Source organism: Chrysemys picta, chromosome 1 (assembly GCF_011386835.1).
Source record: "Chrysemys picta bellii isolate R12L10 chromosome 1, ASM1138683v2, whole genome shotgun sequence".
Lineage (NCBI taxonomy): Eukaryota > Metazoa > Chordata > Testudines > Emydidae > Chrysemys > Chrysemys picta.
The window spans coordinates 115,056,752-115,077,658 of record NC_088791.1 but is presented as its reverse complement, the minus strand read 5'-3'; the positions used below and the strand labels follow the sequence as shown (position 1 = coordinate 115,077,658).

Sequence of the window (20,907 nt, the reverse complement as noted above, 5' to 3'; positions counted from 1 at the left end):
TTACTGCATGTATTTGGAATGCAAGTGTTGCCATGTGAACAATCAGTATAATCTCTTTACTACATTTTATTTTGCCTTTTGAGTTGTTTAAATTCCCTTTCATTTCTGTGTTAATATTATTTGGTCTTATGCAGCTGCCATATCCACTGTCCTGGTTACACAGTTAATAGGTATACCATTCTGTGTATTTGATGCATTATTGACATGTTAGAAAAGAAATGTAGCAAAATCATAACTGCAAGGAAATTGGATGGATCCGGAACAATGGCAGTGAGATAATATTTCATTCACAGGCCACTGGTTAAAAATAAAATACATGCCAGGCTGGTAGTGAACAAAAGTGATACCATAAAATATTTATTTTCTAGTCTATATGAAATGAGTGGCCCATCTCTCTGGAAGGTGTATCTATGAGAAACAAATGAACAACATCTCATTGCTATTAGTATGCTAGTTGTCAGCTTTAACAGAAATACGAGGACCTTCCAGATCAGGGTTGGGGCAAATTAACAGAGTATAGGACAGATTCCTGTTGTGCTGCTGCCTGTTTCACTTTCCAGAGGTGCCAGGCTGCTACTTGTCATGCATGGTAAATTAATGTTCTGAGAGTTTTTTTTTTTTTTAAATCCTGATTGTGATGCCTGAAAAGTGTCAAAATATCCAAGGCAGTTTAACTACTAACAGAATGATAGAGGATAATAAATTGTAGGTTATAGTAGTCAGTTGATTTCTTTAAGTGACATTATAGAATAAAAAATCGTAGCTTATCAATGGGATGTGTCATGTTTAAAGGCACTCTTTTTTTTAAATGCATGGCTTGTCATCCTGTTTCCCTACAGTTTAAATACTACAGATATTTGGTTTTGGAAAATGAGTTTTAATGTGTGTGCATTTTTTTACACATGTATCGATCATCAGCACTTGACCACTTTTGTTTTGGATCGGAAAGAGGCTATGATAACAGTGGATGATGGAATAAGAAAGCTGAAATTGCTGGATGCCAAGGGCAAAGTGTGGACTCAAGATATGATTCTTCAAGTGGATGACAAAGCTGTCAGTCTGGTGGACTTAGAATCAAAGGTAGGGTCTGTAAATGGCATTCTTATTTTCAGAAAGGAAGAAGAAGGGAATCAGCGGGGAAAAAAGAGTGTCTGAAGGGTTTTTTTTTATATTATTTTAATTGCCGCTTTATTATTTTCATTGTTTGGATGAAATTGCAGCAGCATTTCAGAGATCAAGACTCTGAATTTTTGGTAACCAGAAATGTAAGATTTTTTTTTTCGCCCCCCTGCAGAATGAACTGGAGAATTTTCCTTTGAGCACAATTCAACATTGCCAAGCTGTGATGAACACGTGCAATTATGATTCTATTCTTGCACTAGTTTGCAAAGAACCAGCCCAAAACAAGCCAGATCTTCATCTTTTCCAATGCGATGAGGTTAAGGTAAAGCAATAATACGGACCCATTGCAGATCGCTTGAATTTTGTAACAGTGAGGAGGAAAATCAATGATACCGCCTCACAAAATGTACTTTGTTCTTTTCTTCTGTCAGTTGTACTTTAACATGAATATATTGATGATACTAAGTTTTCTTAGTATGATGATAAATATACTATAGTATATTCATTAAGGGTAATGATATCTCAGATATTTGAAACCTTAGTAGACTGCACACCCATATAAATCTTTCCTAGAGAGAGCATTTTGGGAGGGTAAGGTTCAAGGCTTAGCTATTAAATTAGGCTCGCAGATCACCGAGGTTTGTGTGTATGTGTTAGTAATATTCACTGGTACTGTTTCTTAAGCAGATGGTGTAAAATAGCTCGAGAGTTAATTACAAATTCGTAGAAGCTGATGAGAAATGTTATCTGTTCTTACTGCGTTTTTCCTTTCCATCTATTCCTTTCTTATTGAGCAGTTAAATCTCTTCTACGCACGTGTATTCTCTCCCCCCATGCAGGACATCAAATTATTTGTGCTGAGGCAGACTTCTAGTCACCAGAAGGGGCTGGCATCGTTTATATTGATCAGAGGCTTGGAAGCAAGCAAATAGACTAATATTGGCTTATGCTCTATTAGAAAACTAGAGCGGGAGAGGGGGGGATATTACTAGGTAAGATGGTCAAAAACAAGAGGAAGAGAGATCTTGTTTGCTTCCAGTTAAGATAAGCCAGCAATATTTTAGAGTAAAGAAAATTGTTAAAAGTACTTGACTTTATTTCTAGGATTGTACATCTCAATTTCGGCATGTGCAGTAATATAATTTGTACTGCTTCAAATTCTGATAAGTAATTTCATGTAACTTTTTAATTTTATTTCATAGTAGTTTTAGTCACCCTATTGTATCCTTTTTTAAAAAAAAATAACACTAATCACATGGTAGAGTTTCTTCAAATAAACATTTGGAATGGTTCCAGCGATAGTGATGTGAAGATGACTGGGGTTAATTGTGTGACCAGTGGCATGCTGACAGATCTACTTCTGTTGGTTTTTGCTGCATCTCCACTAGGGGGACTCTGCCAGCATAGCTAAGCCGGCAAAGGCTCTGTAGTGCAGACAAGCTCTGAGATTATATACATTCCGTTTTCAGTTAGTGGTGAAGTTCATACTGAAGGATGTTCCCTGCCCATCTCATTTTTTTCCTAATCTTTTTATTGCAATCCCTATTGGTATGTCTACACTGCAGTGTAAGCCCCGGGTTCAAATTCAGGATCAAGCCTAACCCCGCTTTCACCTACACGCATCACGATAACCCAGGGCTCGGATCCAGGGTCCCGGGATCCTGGTAGGGTGGCAGGTATGAGCCTGACTCAAGTCCCACTGGACTTGTACTCGGGGAGTCTGCAAAAAGTATTCCACAACCCTGTGGGCCAACTTTCTTTGTCCTCTGGACAGCCAAGTTTAGTGGACAGTCAAGTTTTCACATGCTACATTACGGACAAAGGGCTAGAGTGGCCACATTTTGGGTACTAGGAATTCTGGGATATGGGTGGTTGTACTCAGGCCCACATAAGGCAGTGTAGATGCTGGAGCCGCCCCAGGTTGGGACCCCGGGTTCAACCATTCCTTTTCTTCTCTTTAGTGCTGTTGCTATTTGTTGATTGATATGCAATGCCTTTCACTAACATGCTTGAGAAAACTTAACATAATACCATCATCATGTAGGAAAGAAGAAATCATTTGCTCTGGCAATAATTGTTGACTTGAAATAATTACAACTGTTCAAGCACATTTCAGCTTAAATGACATATACACCAGAAAGACAACTTGGGTGAGGTAATATCTTTTATTAGACGCACTTCTGTTGGTGAGAGAGACAAACTTTCGAACTTCAGAATCCTTCAGCTCTGACCTTTCACCAGCAGAAGTAGCTCCAATAGATGATATTACTTCACCCACTTTGTCTCTCTAATATCCTAGGACCAACCCGGCTACAACAACACTGCAAACGTACACACCAGAACACAGTTTGATATCAAAACACTAATATATGTATCAGCATCCAGACAGTAGCACTGTGTGTCTCTCTCTAACTGTATTGAAAATAAAGTTGAAAGAAAATTCTTTTGATACATATGTTCCTGGACCTAAATGTGTTTCAAAAACAAGCAGGTGGATATTTTTAATCCTATCTATTTAGCCTAGTTAATAACTCAAGTGTTTGGCAGCCAGGTAACATCTGTTTCTGTCCCTGCAGGCTAGCTTTATTCATGAAGATATTGAAAGTGCAATCAGCGACAGCAAAGGGGGGAAACAAAAGAAGAGGCTTGACACGCTCAGGTAAAAAACTTCCAGGTAGTATCAGGAATAGTCTAGTAGAAAGTAATTTAAAATCATCCTTTCTTTTTCTCCCCCATTCTCCTCTTCCCAGCTCTACTATTCTTTACTATTTTGTGGTAATCTTCTGGATAGTATACACCCACCATCGGGGACAACAGCTTGATTTATTTCTCTCTCTCACTGTCTGAATTTACAACTTCTGTTCTTAACTCTCTCCTACTCCAATGTTATACATAACTGTGTTCAGTTGGGAAAATGCTGCCACTTCCTCTAGTGGGTGAGAGGATGTGTTAAGGGTGGGGGAGTGAAGTGCATTGAATTCAGAGAGGATTAATGTCTGATATTCCTAAAACCTCATGCGTCAAATGGTTACCTGCAGGGGTCAGGACAGGTTTCTTTTGCCCCCTCCAAATATATTCTGGGTTTTTTTGGTTGGTTGGTTGGTTGGTTCTTTTCTCTGAATCCTCAGAGATGGCCACAGCTGGAGATGGGACACTGGATGGGGTGGGTTGATGCTGTGAGGAGGTACCTAGCATAGTCTATTTCAGGCGCTTTCCTAGCTGATTGTTGCTCACACACTCAAGGTTCGAACTAATTGCCATATATGGGGCCAGGAGGGAGTTTTTCCCCTAGGTCAGATTGGCAATGGCCTTGAAGGCGTGATTGGGGGATGGGGCTAAGCCTTCCTCTGCAGGATGGTATGCAGGTTGCTTGCTAGGATCATGTGCATATATCTCACTTAATCGATTTCCTGGCATTCTGGGGGCCTCAGGCACTGGTGCACTTCTGTCCCTCCTATTCTCTCCCTGTGGCACATAATAGTCTAGTCTCCGCTGGGCTGTAATAATTCTGGTGGTTAGGTTTAGTGCGCAGGTGCTATGTGCTGTTGGTGGCCTGTGATATACAGGAGGTCAGCCTAGATGATCTGCTGGCCTTAAACTCTGATTAATACAGAAGTGAGGTATCATGGGGATTCAGAAACAATAGAGTAGATTTTCAAAGGCATGAATGAGAGATAATGGGAGTTTGGCACCTACCTGCCCTTTGTGCCTTTGAAAAAATTTCCAAGTAATGCTTAGCTTTTATAAAAAATTTCATCTGTAGCTCTCAAAACACCATACAAAGATAATTATATATTAATTTCACCATTGTACTGATGGGGAAAATAGACACAAGTTAATGATCTGGTAGAGGGAGTAAGCAGCATGTTCATGGAGTTCACATATAATAACAAAGGCTTCGAGTTACAAACACTCACGCACATGCTTAACTTTACTCATAGGCTTAAAGTTAAATGGCTGCATTTGTGTGTGCAAGACCATGTTTTAAATTAGGAGCAGTTTCCAACAGGTCTGAGGACAAAGTAGTAATACCAAAGGACCTGGAAACATTAGAAACAATGCAGAAAATTAAAATAACGAGATTTAATTTGGAAAAGTGAAAGTCAACGCATCTGGGGGAAAATGATCTGAAATGCAATGTTGTGTGGTAGAACCCAGGAAGCTGTAATGCTATAAAGGCTGCAAAGGCAGACAGTGTATGGCAGATTAGAGTTTGCCATGCGTTATGGCATCATCCGTGCAGGCATGAGGTCACAGAGAAAGAAGATAATAGTCCCTCTGTGTATGGCACAATCATGACTACTCCAGAAATACTGCATTCAGGCCTGGTCTACACTTAAAACATATACCACCATAACTATGTCGGCTAGAAAAAAAAATCACACCCCTTAGCCAACATATCTGTGCTGGCAGAACCCCAGTGTAGGCATCACTATAAGGGAGGAGCGTGCTTCTGTCAGCATAGCTGATGTTAGTTAGGGAGGTGGTGGTGTGCAGGCAGAAAAACTCCTTCTGTTGGCCTACACTGCAGCAGCTGCACTAGGGGGCTATCCCAGCATAGTCATGCCGAAACAGTATGGACATGGCCTCAGTCTGGATACCAAATTATCCCAAAGATATGGAGAGCAACAAAAAGAATGACTGGAGGTACTAACTTTGGAAGAAAGATTTAACGTTTAATATATTAATCTAGAGACAAATAAAACAGAACACACATTTACCAATATTTGAAGGGTGTGAATAGGAGGAATGAGAGAGAATTCAGAGGGGGGAGAAATAAGGTTAATATGGTGGGGGTTGGGGGAGAAACCTGTTGGACAATAAGGTCTCTCAGGCTGCTGAATAGTGTCCCAATGATGGAAAACCCTGTTGTTTGTGGTATTTAAAACTGTACGAGATAAAATGCTAGAAAATGTACTGTAGAGGACAATCCTGCATTTGTAGTGAGGCGAGTCAGACTAAATGTTGGTAGGTTTTTTTTTTTCCCCACCTCCAAATTCAATCATTAAGTTTCATCAGTTCAGCTTTAAGAAATAGGCGGTTGACAGACCCGCTTAGGAAATCATCGGCTTGATAATGAATTTGTGGTGCTCCCTCTTGTCAGCTTACTTCTAATGAAGACTCCAGGCTACCCCACTCTGCATGTGATGGCCTGACGCCTAATATGTCCCAGCCACTAAATTGATCTCTGCTATCGAATTATATAGCCTGATTGAACATTCTTATGTAGAAAGAGTATAATTCTCCATTAAATCCTATAAGGCTTTTCCATATGGCCAAAGGATAGTTTTCTTGGTATCCTTGTGCATGTTTCTCATATGTACTGAGTTAGTGATGCCTAGTATTCATAGAAAGAGTTGATCACAGAGCAGTCTTTCAAGTATGCTCAATTTATTTACAAATGACAGACCTGTGTACTGCTAACTTTTTACGTCTGACAAAGAGTGACATGTCACGTATCTGAGATTTCTCCGTACGCCCACTTGCCTTTTCCAATAACACATTAGAAGGGAGAGCATTTTTTTCCCAAGCTTCATCTCTGGTTTGTTATATTTCTTTAGGATGATTTCCAAAGCTGACAGCTCTATTCCTCCACCTCCAAAAGCGCCCGCTCCTGTTCCCCCAGGTACTGTCACACAGGTGGATGTCAGAAGCCGAGTGGCAGCCTGGTCTGCTTGGGCGGCTGAACAAGGAGACTGTGAGTATTACTGGGAATTGAGTGACTGGCAATATTCTGGGCAGTATGTTTGCATGTTGCCAACAAATAAAAAGAATAATTACAAACAGAAGCTCCGTGAAGATTATGGTAATTGAGGCTAAAAATAGAAAAGACCAATTGAATCATCTGCTCCATTCCCAGTGGGGCAGATCAGGGCTATTCTCTCTTGAATATCTTCTACGGTTTTGTTCACTCTAGTTTTAAATGCCCCAAGCTGCCACTTCCCTAGAGAGACAATTTGATGATCTAGTAGATTTGGCTGTCAGAACCTCAGCTGTCTCATTTACCCCAACTTTTCCTTTTCTGAATTTGTGTCAAGTATCAGAGGGGTATCCGTGTTAGTCTGTATCCACAAAAACAAGGAGTCCTATGGCACCTTAAAGATTAACAGTTTTTAGTCTTTAAGGTGCCACCAGACTCCTTGTTGTTTTTCTGAATTTGTTTGTTTACTCCATTTCTGTGATATTGAAATACCCAGAATTGAACATGATATTCTAGGCACTGTCTATGAAAGTTAACTGAAGTCTGGCTGCTGCATGGCCTTGCTGATGTGCATAATACTTACTACACAGCATAGTTCAAGGAACTTCGATGATGCTGTGCTCAGTAATAGGGAATTTGCAAGATCAAACCCTTGCATGGTAAATTTCTCAGGGCAACAACCTGACTCTTTTTTTTTTTTTTTTTTTTAATTTCCCAACTAATCACTATGATAAGCTGACTAGGGGGTTGGACTTCACTTCTCTTCATTTTTAAGCAAATGGTGTGGTTAAGTTGGCTGATCATCTTTACAAGTGTAAACAGAAGTGTGTTACAGAAAAATGAATATATGTGATTCATATCTTCTGTGCAGGGCTTCAGATTTTTGACTATAATGGAAAAACATGCTTTCTATCAGGAAAAAAAATGAAACTATTGCTAATTTGGAAATAATGCAACTACTTTCAGTAGACTAGAATATGTTTAAAGAATAATTTTGGGTAAATTGAGTTTTTGGAGTTTTTACTTTTAATGGTTTTTTATTAAAATAAAGAAAGCAAAAGAATCCATTATTCATGAAGGTTTTTATCCCATTTTCTGTTTGCTGAACGAAAGTATTCGTTAACTGAGTGTACAACTGTGCAGCACAAAGCACTTTAAAATGTCCACAGAAAGCAATAATGGTCAGAACATTTTTACATACCACCACACAGCATTGTGTGCTACATCAAGCAAAGGCTAATTTGTTCTTCTGTTTGAATTTCTCTTTGTTTAACGGTGTTTGTGGTGGTGTTTTTCGTAAAGTGGACTCTTACTAAATTGTGTTCCTGACAATTATATATATTTTTTTCTATTTGTGTGGATATTTTCTAAATTGTCGTAACTGAAACCCCCCCGCAGTTAAGTAGATTGAAGTGCTGTAGCCTTTAATGAAACTTATTTTTAAAAATGCAGACTTAGAATGGTTCCCTGTAACATTAAGATTTGCTGTTTTCAAAGAAGAATCACTAACTGAGTCTGCTCTTCCCTACTTGTGCACTATCATCTTATCACATCATTTCACCTCTCAGCCAATTGTGCCAGCCTCTTCTGCCTAATTTGTCAGTTTCACACAACTGCCCCCATGCCTTTTTCCATTTTGCCCTTTTCATATGGATACTTGAGACCACATCCCTTATTCCCATCCTCCTCCTCAAGACCTACTTTGCTGTGATTGCTATCTGAAAACAGTGAAGTAAGGGTGACTAAATGAGGATAATCAACACTTTATTCACTTATAATTAGTCAATTGCATATCCTTGTCTGCAGTCTTCCACTTTGGTCCCAATTCTACACACGAGTAACATAATTTGTGAAGGTATTCAATTGACTTCAGTGGTCCTACTCAGAAGCATAAAGTTAAGCACATGTTTAATTGTTTGCGGGATCAGGACTTGAGATGGTAAATTCTTCAGGGCAGAGGCTGTGTTGGGTATGTTATGTGTTTGTACGATGCCTACCACAATGGGGCTTTGTTCCAAACTGCCCCTTGAGGTGCTAATGCAATATAAATTAATAATAATTATGAGCCTTTGAGTTGATTAACTCTCACTCAATTGCAACTTGAGCCTGTTTTATTCTGTTGAAAAGCAATATTTTGAGGAGTTTCCCCTTGTGTTCAGTAAAAACAAAATTAAAGCCCCAGTTATTACAGTGGTGGACACTTAAGAAATGGGAACAATATTGACTGGATTTAAAAAAAAAATAGTCCAAAGAAAAAACAAACCTTAAACAGGTTATCTGTTTGTATTTTCTACAAAGAGAAAATAAATCTGCCCACAGAGATTCTTCATCTCTCCATGCCATTTTTGAATTGTAAAGTTTTTTTTTTTTTTTTTTTTTTTTTAAGAGACATAAGTTCGAGTGCAGTACAGTAGTTTCAGGTAGATCATGTTTTAAATCAGGTATTAAAATGCTTCTTCAAGGGAAACATTAGCATATGTCTCATTTGTCCCTCATTTTCATGAACATCACTTGTCTTAATTGCAAAGTTAACTAGGCTCCGTGCAAATTTGATGTCCCCTCCCTTTTTTAGTGTTGCAGATGATTTACATCAGAAAGAAGGATTCATGAAATCAAAGTTGTAGAAAGAGTTATTTTGCACCAAAGGAAGGAATCTCACAGCATTTTAAGTTGCTTGCATAAATATATATTTTATTTACCTCTTGTTTTGGGGTTTTTATTGCACATTGTGTGTTACACATTTGGGCCTCAGCAGGTTGAGAGGTATGAACATTCTGGCCTGGTGGTTCCGTATGTAAGATTAGTATATATGAAGCTTTGGCTCTTAGTTTCTGATAACCTTTACTTTGTATGTCTTGTCTTTTCTCCCCGCCCCCTGTAGTTGAAAAACCCAGACAGTTCCATGAGCATGAAGAAACAGCTGAGATGATGGCAGCAAGGATTGACAGAGATGTTGTAAGTTAAGATATATGTTTGTGTGCAGTATTGTTCAGTGTTCTTTAAATGTTGGATGGTTGCTTCATGAACAAGAAGAACCTTTTTCACAGGCAAAACACAGTTCTTGGTGAGAGTTTGCCAGTCATGCCAAACTGTGTGATAGACTTATAAGGGGCACAAAAAAGGACTGAAATAAGACCATCAAGATCAGATTCAGTTCTGTCCTGTGGAGAACTTGAGCTGTAGGTATGAGATGTGAGTGCACTAAGACCTTGATTCAGGATAGCACTTCAGCATGTGCCTAAATCCCTTTTAAATCAATGTACCTTCAACACATGCTTAAAGTTAAGCATACTGACATGTTCTTCCCTGAATAATGATGGACCTAAGCAGGTGCTTGAGCTTTCCTGAACTGGGGCATGTACCTTTCCCCCACTTGGTCGCCTCTGGTACTCTTATGCATTGAAAGGAATTTTTCACATTCATCAAAGAATGTCACATCTACTGGAAAGTGCAACCCTGCATTTCAGCAAGTAATAGCTGTAATACTTTGTTTTAGCAGAGAATATGAAATTACAGTTGTTAGAAAATGGCTCAATAGCATCGCAGGGAAAATTATGTTTTAACAAAATTTCTGCATGGGCTGCGTGGGAGAAACATAGTATGTGACTCCAAGCTAATTAAATACAAAATTTAATAATCTCAATACTTACCTTTAAAAGCTTTTAATGATCACAACTATTGAAAATAGAGCAAAATGAGAGCTTGAGAAATTTGTAAATGTCAGACATACGATGAATCTACATAGGCAGTACATCCTGGAATTAATAATGAGCATAGGAGACTGCTGCTAGGATGCTGTAAATTACAACAAAATGAGTAAATGACTAGTTGTGCTACAGATTAGACAGAGGCATTAATGTTGTTCATCTCTTCTGCAGCAAATTCTGAACCATATTTTGGATGACATTGAATATTTTGTTACCAAACTTCAAAAAGCTGCTGAAGCATTTGCTGAACTTTCAAAGAGAAAGAAAACCAAGAAGAATAAAAAGAAAGGACCCGGAGGTAAGAGTTGTTTTCCCTCCCATCTCCCAGGTCTTTTTATTGCCTTGTTCTTTAAAAGTCATTCATGTAGCTAGTGAATGTGGTTTTGGTTTTGTTTTTCTTATTGCATTGCTTTGTGGTTTTGTTGTTACTCATTCAGTTTAATTGGACAAGTCACTTTGTTTCCCTTGACTTAGGTCTGGACATACACTGACATCTACAAAAAATTGGGTTCTAGTCCTGCTCCCCTTCCTCATGTGAGCAAGTCCTATTGTCATCCTTATCTGGAAGTCAATGGGAGAAAAGGCAACAGAGCTAGCCTATGTTAGTAAATATACATGTCCCGAATTACCATAATATCTCTTTTTTTTTTTTTTTTCATTTTGTTCTCTAGAGGGGGTTCTCACTCTTCGTGCAAAGCCACCACCTCCAGATGAATTTGTTGACTGTTTTCAAAAATTCAAGCATGGCTTTAACCTTCTGGTAAGTAGCTGCCAACAGCTGAGGCTCCACAGGGCAGGCAGGGGGGACTTTTCCTAGATTGTTTGAAGTCAGATACAGCATACTCTTTCCCTGCTGCTACAAATTGGCTCTGAGTGCACCTTGATGTGTCACTTTCACCCACGCGTTTTCAGATATCGCCAGCCACCTCCTGTGCTAGAAATGTTTTTGAAGTTTCTGATTGTGCAGGTGGAAGTGTGGGAGAAAGGTAGATTTGCCTTTTTATTTTAAAATCCGGTTTCTCCAATTGCTCCGGTTACTAACAGGTGGTTGTGCTCATGGCACCTCTGCTCCCCAGAGGCACCTCTTGGGAATAGACTCCAGACAGCTCTCTCCTTCCTCTGGAATGGTGACCATGCTGTCATGCTTTCCCCTGGGCTCTCTACAAGGCCTTCTCCTCAGTAGAGAATTTTGGCCTAACAACTACCTAGCACATCTGCAACCCAGCACACATCCACGCACATGGTTGCTAGTGACTGCGCACAGATGTTTGTGTCACTTTTGGGAATGCCTTCTTTTGGGTGAGACTAGTCCTATGTGTCACACTCAGCTGTTGCAGCACCTCTAGAGGCAGCAAGCCTCATATTGCACCGTCAACAGAGTTATTAGTCCTACTAGCGTAATCCCACATTTCATCCAGTAACGGTCAAGCTGCTTTACTGTAGCCCTGAGAGATGGTGCTTGATTGATTTATGTCTTCAAACTCCCTATTCAGGCCAGGGCTAAAAGCAGTGGCTTTTTGATGGGTTTCATTTCTGCGCAGGGCTGCAGTCCCAATCTCCAAAACACTCCCCCCTCCCCCGAGCAGCAGAGACTTTACAATGGTGCCATATGACTGGTGAAGTGGTAACAATAATAATAATAATAAAGTTTAACCCTTTTACATTCAAAGTGTTAACTGGTTTCTAGAGAGGTTTGTTAGGAAAATGTACAGCTCACTCTTGTTTGCTCGCCAGCCTCCACAGCTGTGCTCTTTATTTAGCTTTTCAGTTGTGCTTGTCAGATTCTTTATACTCATTACCACCGTTAAATATACTAAACAACATGGGTCAAATAGGCCATAAAGAGAAACTTCTCTTACAAACCTCACTACCCTCAGAGTGCTCCATCCTGTGGTCATCTCTTGCTCTAAACATCACTAGCCATTGGCAGCCAGTGCTGCCAACTCAGGTACCCACTTTTGGCATCTTCTCCTCAATATGCCCCAGAACGTCACTGGGAAATCTTAATTTCCTGCGTGCCCCCCTTCAACTATTGGCTTTTTGCTTCAGTGGCTGTGACAGCAGTGCCAGTGGGAGAACCTGTCCTCCTCCAATAACTGAGCCAATCAGCTTTCTTCTATTTCTCCTTGGGGAAATGAAATCCCACTGAAGGGGGGGTTGTACTCCAGGAGGTATTTGTAAGGGTTGAGAAGGCTACAGGGAAAGTGCCCCTACATCACATGCTCTGCAACCACAAGTGTTGGACTTGAAGCAGGAATTAATTCAGGGAAGTTCTATGGCCTGTGTTATACAGGAGGTCAGACTAGATGATCGCAGTGGTCCCTTCTGGTCTCAAAATCTATGAACCACTGACACTTTTTTGTTGGGAAGTGGGAGTGGGTCTCTACCATCTCCATGCCCTTGTGTCTGAGGACGCCAGGCTGAACACAGTAACGGTGCCTTAGTTGAAGCCTACGTAACCTTTTCTTCTTCTGACCCCCACATTCAGCAGCTCTTCCCAAAGGACACCGTAAAATCCTCTGCACCAGCATCTTTGGTCAACTGTAAGATATACTGTGCTAATCAGCTCTATAGTTTATGGCATGCTTGTGTGATCTCTTCTTCCCAAAGGATAAGTGACCCATATTTTTGTCAGCCTTTGACATCCTATATATAAATGCAGAAATAAATATGACCTGTACTTTAATTCCATAACTAAGGTTCTTTCTTTTAAAGGATGATTCTACCATGTACTATTCAATTATCGTAGAAGTTACCAATTTGTTTTTTCTCTTTTCCCCCCCTCAGGCTAAATTAAAGTCCCACATCCAGAACCCTAGTGCACCCGAATTGGTTCATTTTCTGTTTACACCATTAAATATGGTAAGATTTGATCTTCAATGTGTCCTTCAGACCTGCTTTGTTTAAATACTCGAGAACCCTTTAAAATATGAGGCTAAAATTTTATTGTTAACGATGACAGGTTATGGGGGAAAAATCACTTATTTATTTTAGAACCAGAACATATTTAGAAAATCAGGATGTTAATTTTGTTTATATATCCATTCCCTCATTTAAATAAATCCACTTAGCTAAATTGTCCTTTTTCTGAAGAGTGTGTGTGTGTGTGTGTGTGTGTGTGTATACATATGCATATTTACATTTTGCTTTTACTGATTTGTTTCTTAGCATTAAAAAAGAAACACAAAACTAATACCTCATATTTACACAAAGTGGAAGGAAAATTAAATACATACACACCAGAGTGAGGAATAGACAGTATTTGCAGGAGAGTTAAATGTTTTTGATCATGGCAATACGACGATACACATCATCTTGTATCTAAAACCCAAGAAGCTAAATAGTATTAGAAGAGTAATTGTCAAAAGTGGGTCCAAATTTCAGATGGTAGATGAAGAGCATAGTGATAAGACTATCCATCCCCAATAGCTTGTTGTGCATCTTGTATCCAGATTGCATTGACCAATCACAGTAATGTTAGCTTTTCAATGGTCTTCTAATAAACATTTTATACTTATAAACAGTAGCATAATTGTCTTGTACTCAAACATTCCGTAATGTTGAAGTGTTTAGTCTACATATTCAGTGGAATGTCCCTTTCTTGTGGTCCGTATGCGTCCAAACTCTGGGCTTTATAAAGAAGATTGTGGACTAATTAGTTGAGTTTTACTTCATATGCACACGCATTACGCACAAAAAGCTATGTGAAAAGAATATTATTAAGGTTGCAAAGAAAAGTACTTGAAAGTTAGGAAATGCCAGAATTAAATTTGCTGATGGAACCTAAAATCAGCTCCCTTTTGCATATGTGTTCTGACACTATCTTTAATCCCATACTACTTTTTTCCACAGGACCCCTGCCTTATTCATTGCACAGAATGAATGGAGCACACTTAGTAAGGGGCTATTGAATATTTGTTTCCCCTCGTTGTTCAATGTGTGGTCCCAGGCCTTATTTACTGCACACGATTCAAAACCTGCTCGGAAGTCAGACTTATTAATTTTCTCATGGGCTTTTCTATGGTACTCGTCACTGTAGCATCTGAGTACTTCACAAACCATTTCACAACTCCCCTGCAAAATGAGGTGGTATTTTTTAGATGGAGAGCTGAGACACAGAGAAGTTAAGGTCAAAGCAGCCACTAATTTTAGGTGTCCAATTTGAGACACCTCTGACCTGTTTTTTCAGACTTGAAGATTTCTTAGGGCTTGTCTTCACTACCTGCCTGGATCGGCGGGTAGAAATCGATCTCTCGGGGATCGAATTATCGCGTCTCATCGGGACGCGACAATCGATCACCGAATCGACGCGCGTACTCAACCAGCCCAGGTAGTAGTAAGCGCCATCGACGGGGGAGCTGCGGCGGTCGATTTGCCGCCGTCCTCACAGCGGGATAAGTCGGCTCCGATATGTCGAATTCAGCTACACTATTCGCGTAGCTGAATTTGCATATCTTAAATCGACCCCCCCCCCAATGTAGACCTAGCCTTAGCAGCAGTTCATATGTTCAAAGCACTGCTCCCATTCACTTCAGTTGCAGCTGTGAGTGTTCAGCACTGCTATAAATCAGATCCCAGGGTCTCAAGTCAGGCACCCAGAAAATGGGGAATGCACAGTGAGTGATCCCTGTGAAAAGTTTGGTTTAAGTGATATCACATGGGAACTCTGTGGCAGAGGTAGAGTCCAGTTTTCCAGGGTGGTATTCAACTGCCTGAACCATGAGATCGTCATTTCTGTTCCTGTGGTCCCCTGCTTCATTCAGCCTAAGTCCCATGCCTGTTTTTTCATTTGTTGCCCTACGTAATCATTTGCCTATTGGGCTCAGTGGCTCCTCCACTCTAAGGGAGTGGCCGTTTGTTTTGGGCAGGCCTAGGCCTGTCCATCCCAGTTACCCCCAATAGGCATTCACCTCTCAACTTCAACAACAAACGAGGGAGATGTCCTATAAACAACAGTCTCTTGAGCTGCACAGCCCTGATTCAACCTAGAGCAGGTCCATCATGTACACTGAGTGAGCCAGGGGTCCTGTGTATGGGAGGGTGGGGGGGGAGGAAGGAAGTATGTGATCATGCAATTAAGGATAGTATCATAGTGCATGTGCACAGTAGGAGCTGAGAGTGGATGGAGCATGGCTAATGCTCATGAAATCTTTGGAGAGTTTAGCTTGAAGAGTTTAGCTGCTAAATTCGAAGAAGTTTTTATGAGCATGTGCGAAATGAGAGATTTCAAAGGCTTATAATTTGGCCAACCATGGGTAGATTTTCATAGGAACAGCAAAAGGCCAGATGCAAAGACCACCTCCCTTGCTAAATTCCTGCTCCAAAGCACAGGGGTGCTAGAGCGTCTCAAAATCATTTTTTTTTTTGACATGGGCAAAAAAACAAGTTTCCCTGCCCCTACTCCTGGAAACTGCTGAACCATTTTGGGTGGAAATTTCCCCCCTTCCCCACAAAAAAATAAAAAAATCAAAACAACAAAACACCACATGAGCCCTGAAGCAGACACCTGGCATGGAAAATTTCAGTTCAAACACTTAGTCTGGTAAAGTTATAAGCTACTGAAAACAGGGTCTTATCATGGGAAGTATTGAGTAACCTTAATAATAGGTAGTCCGCTTCCCCTCTGTAGTTTTTTATTGGCTCTTTCTCCACAGTCTTCTATCGTGTTCCTGCTGCTTTTCATACCCCCTTTTCTCCCCATTCCCTCTTTCTTCCCTGTGTTCCCCATTTATTCCTATCCTTGTTTACTCTTTGTTTTTCACCAAACATGCCCCAGTCATCAATCTTGACCCTTCTTTCACTTTTTTCCCCTTGGCTCTGGTGCTAGTTGCCTTGTACACCTGATCATATTACTTAACTGATTTGGATGATTCTGAATGGGTGGTTGGGCTCCCTTGTGGAACGCCATGCATCATCTTTACATTGCTTCATGACAGAATTTTTACACAGATCCATTACACAGAAGTCTGAACTTTCCTTTACTATATTGAATCGTTGACCTGCCCTAGACAAGATGGGCTGGAAGGACACTTCAGTCATCATCATTTTCAGCTTGTCTACACATAGAAGTTGTATTAGTTTAACTTAAATTGGTTTAATTAAACTAGTTCAACTTTTGTGTGAGATCTCTCGTATATCTGTTTAAACCTGGCTTATAGAAATTTAGCTTGCATCAGTAAATTTACAGGCACAAGCTCAAGTGATATGACCCAGTTTAAACAGATATAAGAGTGTCTGCACACAAAATTGAACTGGTTTGACTAAAAGGTGTGGTTTTATACTGATTTTGAGCTTGTGTACACAGTGGGCATCAGAGGCGTGTAAATTGTAGAGCGCTCCAACATATCACTCTTTAAATCCCCATGGTGTGCAGTAAATGTCCCCAGATGCACTTTGATGTAGTCCCAACAAATAGGACTACATCAAAGTGCTCTAGGTGTACATTACTGCCTTCTGTATACAAGCCCTTAATTAAACGGGTATAACTTTGTGAGTAGATCAGACTTTGGTCTTGTATCAGGCAAAAGCCACCAATATAGAGTGGGTAGCCTAGAATTCTTACTGCTTTACATTTTACATGGTTTATTGTTGGAATTGATTCTCTGTTACCCCTCAATACAATAAATAGTCCTTTAAAAAAAAATCTTGATTTAGGTGGTGCAGGCAACTGGAGGTCCAGAGCTCGCTGGTACGGTACTCAGCCCTCTCCTAACAAAGGATACCATAGATTTCTTGCGTTACACTATCAGTAGTGAGGAAGGCCAACTATGGATGTCATTGGGTGACACGTGGACCAAAGCCAGGTACGAAAATATCTTCGCTGATTTTATAGATGATCTTTGAATATATATTTGGATTTATTATCACAGTCTGTATCGACCAAAGAAGCAAACTCCCCTTTAGTAGTCTACATTTTTGCTTGCTTTGAGCCTGATTCAACTCCAATTAAAGTCAGTGGAAAGACTCCCATTGATCTCAATGGGAGTTGGACAGGGCCCTTTAAGAATATGAAAGGACGTGGAAGAATGGGGACAATTACAAACATTGATTTTATTCTGTCTGTGATATTGGGAGGATGGGGCTTAATTACATATTCTCTTGCCCACCTTCTCTCTGAATGGTCCTTTCCATTCTTTTTCTCCTTCTATCGTCATTTGGTCATCAACCAGCTGGACTCAATTAAAAATCTATTTCAAGGGTAGTGCAGCATTTAGTAACAACTACAACAAAATTATATAAATAGAATTAAAAAGCAATTTGTACTTTGAACATCCCACAGATTATTAAAAGCAGAGACTTGCAATGATTTTTAATGCCTCAGAAGCATCGTTGTAGTCTGTAAGAAAAAGATTAAATTTTTTAAGAAGTGTCATTGAGTGAATGATTGAATCGCACTGAAGATCTACCCTTAAGGGATCCTAAATTGTGAAATAATAGATTCAGTTGTGCTTATGGTTAGGGACTCATAAAAGATGTGACCTTTTCATGTTGCTTGTGAACTGTAGTGTATATAAATATAGCAAGTTTATCTAATTACTTTTATGGTCTTGGGCTTACATAAAAGCCTTGCAAACAGAACTTCTAAAAAACCTGGGATGAATCAAGTATCTCTTAAACCTGTGGCCCTTTGAGGTGATGGTGATCAATAAGCGTGTTGGGGCCTGCGTCAGAAATGTGTCCATTCTTTTTGAATTTACTCATCCACCCACTCAGAGACCAGATCAAATGACTAACCCTCAACCTACATAATTAAAAAATATTGAATTTATTACTGGTAAAAACTGCTGCATTGACTGCTCTGGAATCTGAAGGCCACATGATAGCTGATGAACATCCAGAGAATAGAAAGAACACAGGCTTTGGTAGTGCAAAGTTCATCATGGTACCCTGCTTTCTTGAAGTGGACTATCATTAGGGGCAAGAATCTCCAAACCTATTCTTCCTTTGGCCCTTTTACTGAGACTGCTAATAGAGGTGCCAGCTGAGGTGGCGCTTTTTTGTTTTGTTTTGCTCCTGGTTTGCTAGGAACTGGACTGAGCAAATCAAACTCCTTTTGCCACTAAAGAGCAGCTTCCAGTCATTACTGACCTAGGCCGTGATCCAGCAAAGGCCATATAGATCCATGCAGAGACCCATTCACTTCACTGGAACTCCAGGAAAAGGGATTCTTTTGCTTGATCAGAGCCCTGTGCTGGAACTGAACTAGTGACCTAAATAATAGAACTCATTATCCTGTTGTGAATCCTCTGTGCCATCCAGTCCCCTAAAAAAAGCAATAATTTAATCCAAAGAGAAATATGTGGTAGTGGTTTGGGAGGAAAACAGGAATGTAAATGAAGGGCAAGCAAGATTTGAACCTTAGAAATAATGGTGGGACTGGCCCCGTGTTTCTGTTGTGCTACTGTGCTGGGCAGCTTAGCCATACTGTGCCACTAATCAACAAGATGATCGTTAAAAACTCAGAGGTGGCTGGTCAGCTATAAGTTAACATTGACATGCCAGTGTCCTGTGAAATGCTAAGCTGCTCCTACAACTGGTTTGATAGCATTTGTCACCTTCATTCATTTTCAACAACGCCCATAATGAGAAACATTAGAGAAAACTATAAAGTGCATTCCTGGGCCCATTTCTCCTTTAAGAGGCAATAATTCAAACTGCAAGGCAATGTTTTTTATGTATAGTATATAGGCACAGCACACCGTGAAAAACTCCTTGAGATACAGTGAATTCAGATGGTGAAAGTCAGTGGATCTCTAAGGAATAATACGGTATTTCAAAAAAGGAATCTGTATCCGAAAATTCAGTTCTGCAAAAGTAGTGATCACATTTACTCTTGTGGGTGTGAGGTTTTATTATTAATAATAATCTTTTGTGTGACAAAAGAAATTGCTATTATAGCTTTCTTCTTCCTAGTTTTAGCTAGGTCCCCGTTGCTTGCCAGCCTCCATGTTCGCTTTGCAGATTTCATTTTAAAGCATGCCTCTCCTCTGAACCCTGTGCATATTAACCCCCCAGACTGAGGGGTATTGTACTACTTTTGTTTTCAAAAGATAAAACCAATCCCATTCTGCTTTGAGATTGGTCCTCCTGCTATCCATCTTTCGCATTGCGTCTGAAGTTGTATGGTCTATCCTGATGTTGGAAGATCCTAGGGACAGAGACAGTCTCTCTGTGGTATGTAAAAGGGGAGCATAGATATCCTCACTAAATAATGTTTCCTTCTCTGTAATTAGAAGTTCCTCATGAGTAAACAATTGCAAAGCATTTCATGAGAACCTGCAGGATTGACTATTGAAAATAACTTGTGCAAATCTTGATATATGCCTCTGACTTCTTTATACAGAGTGGACTGGCCCAAAGATCAGTTTATTCCACCCTATATTCCACGCTTCAGAAATGGTTGGGAGCCTCCTTTGCTGAGCTTCATGGGAGCTCCAAATGAACAAGAACTAAATCAGTTGGCTGAGTCTGTGGCAAATGTTGCAGAGCACCAACGGAAACACGAAATGAAAAGAATGTCAGCTGAGGTAGGTTAATTGCTACAGTATTTTGTGAAGTAGGTGGGAGACCAGACCAACTGTTCACTCCATGAACAAAACCGTCTTAAGAGTTGCACCGTGTAATGGTGCTGCTGCTAATGAAGAACACGTGGAGCTAGATTCTAATGTCATTGGCACAGTGTAAGTTGGGAATAACTCCAGTGAAGTCAGTAGCGTTACTCTAGATTTAACCTGTGCAACAGGTAAAAGCCGGGTTCGTGTAGTGGCTAAAATATAGGGTCTTATCATGGTTCCATTGAACTCGATGGAGTTTTTTTGCTACTGTCTTAAATTGTAAGTGGAGTCCAGGGCTTAAAGAGCCATTTTCCCCCCTCAGATACATGTGCTCAACTCCCATAGCTCTCTCAAAGTGACACAATATTATCTAATACAGTAGTGAAAGATAACTCACTATATTTGCCCACTAAAACATTCAGGCTCATGAACAAACCCCCGCCCGCATCCCCTTGGTCCTCTTTCAAACTTAATAAACAGATGGTGCCATCCATAAGGTTAGCAAATCTGAGCTCTGGGGAACCAAGGATGGACACGTACTCCAGAGTGAAAGGGCTTTTAGGGAGAGTCCCCTACCATCAGCCTCTCAATGTTTAATTGAGAGGTGGTCGGGAAATGTCCTTTATTTCGCATGAAGAGCTTTCGAGAAAACGAACTTTTGTTTGTTTTCATCACTTTCCTGGAATTTTTCAGGGTTTCATTATGGGAAAATAAAAAAAAAAATAAAAAAAAAGTTTTTGGCTGATTTTGCTCGTTGAAAAGGCATTTTCCAGTATGTAAAAAGATGTAGTTATCATTTAGGGCTCTATAGGTTAAAATTAAA

General features: G+C 40.1%; 1 protein-coding gene across 21 annotated transcripts in view; it reads left to right on the top strand.

The window, feature by feature from the left end:
• The window catches only part of EPS8 (EGFR pathway substrate 8, signaling adaptor), a 199,669-nt gene that overhangs the window by 140,706 nt on the left and 38,056 nt on the right, over positions 1 to 20,907 (top strand). For all 21 annotated transcript variants that reach the window (XM_065567473.1, XM_065567446.1, XM_065567453.1 and 18 more), the window contains 10 exons: positions 919 to 1,080; positions 1,295 to 1,444; positions 3,699 to 3,781; positions 6,684 to 6,820; positions 9,705 to 9,778; positions 10,702 to 10,828; positions 11,202 to 11,290; positions 13,318 to 13,392; positions 17,185 to 17,333; positions 19,874 to 20,057. In XM_065567473.1, coding sequence (XP_065423545.1) covers positions 919 to 1,080; positions 1,295 to 1,444; positions 3,699 to 3,781; positions 6,684 to 6,820; positions 9,705 to 9,778; positions 10,702 to 10,828; positions 11,202 to 11,290; positions 13,318 to 13,392; positions 17,185 to 17,333; positions 19,874 to 20,057 — 1,230 coding nt within the window. The remainder of the gene's footprint in view (positions 1 to 918; positions 1,081 to 1,294; positions 1,445 to 3,698; positions 3,782 to 6,683; positions 6,821 to 9,704; positions 9,779 to 10,701; positions 10,829 to 11,201; positions 11,291 to 13,317; positions 13,393 to 17,184; positions 17,334 to 19,873; positions 20,058 to 20,907) is intronic.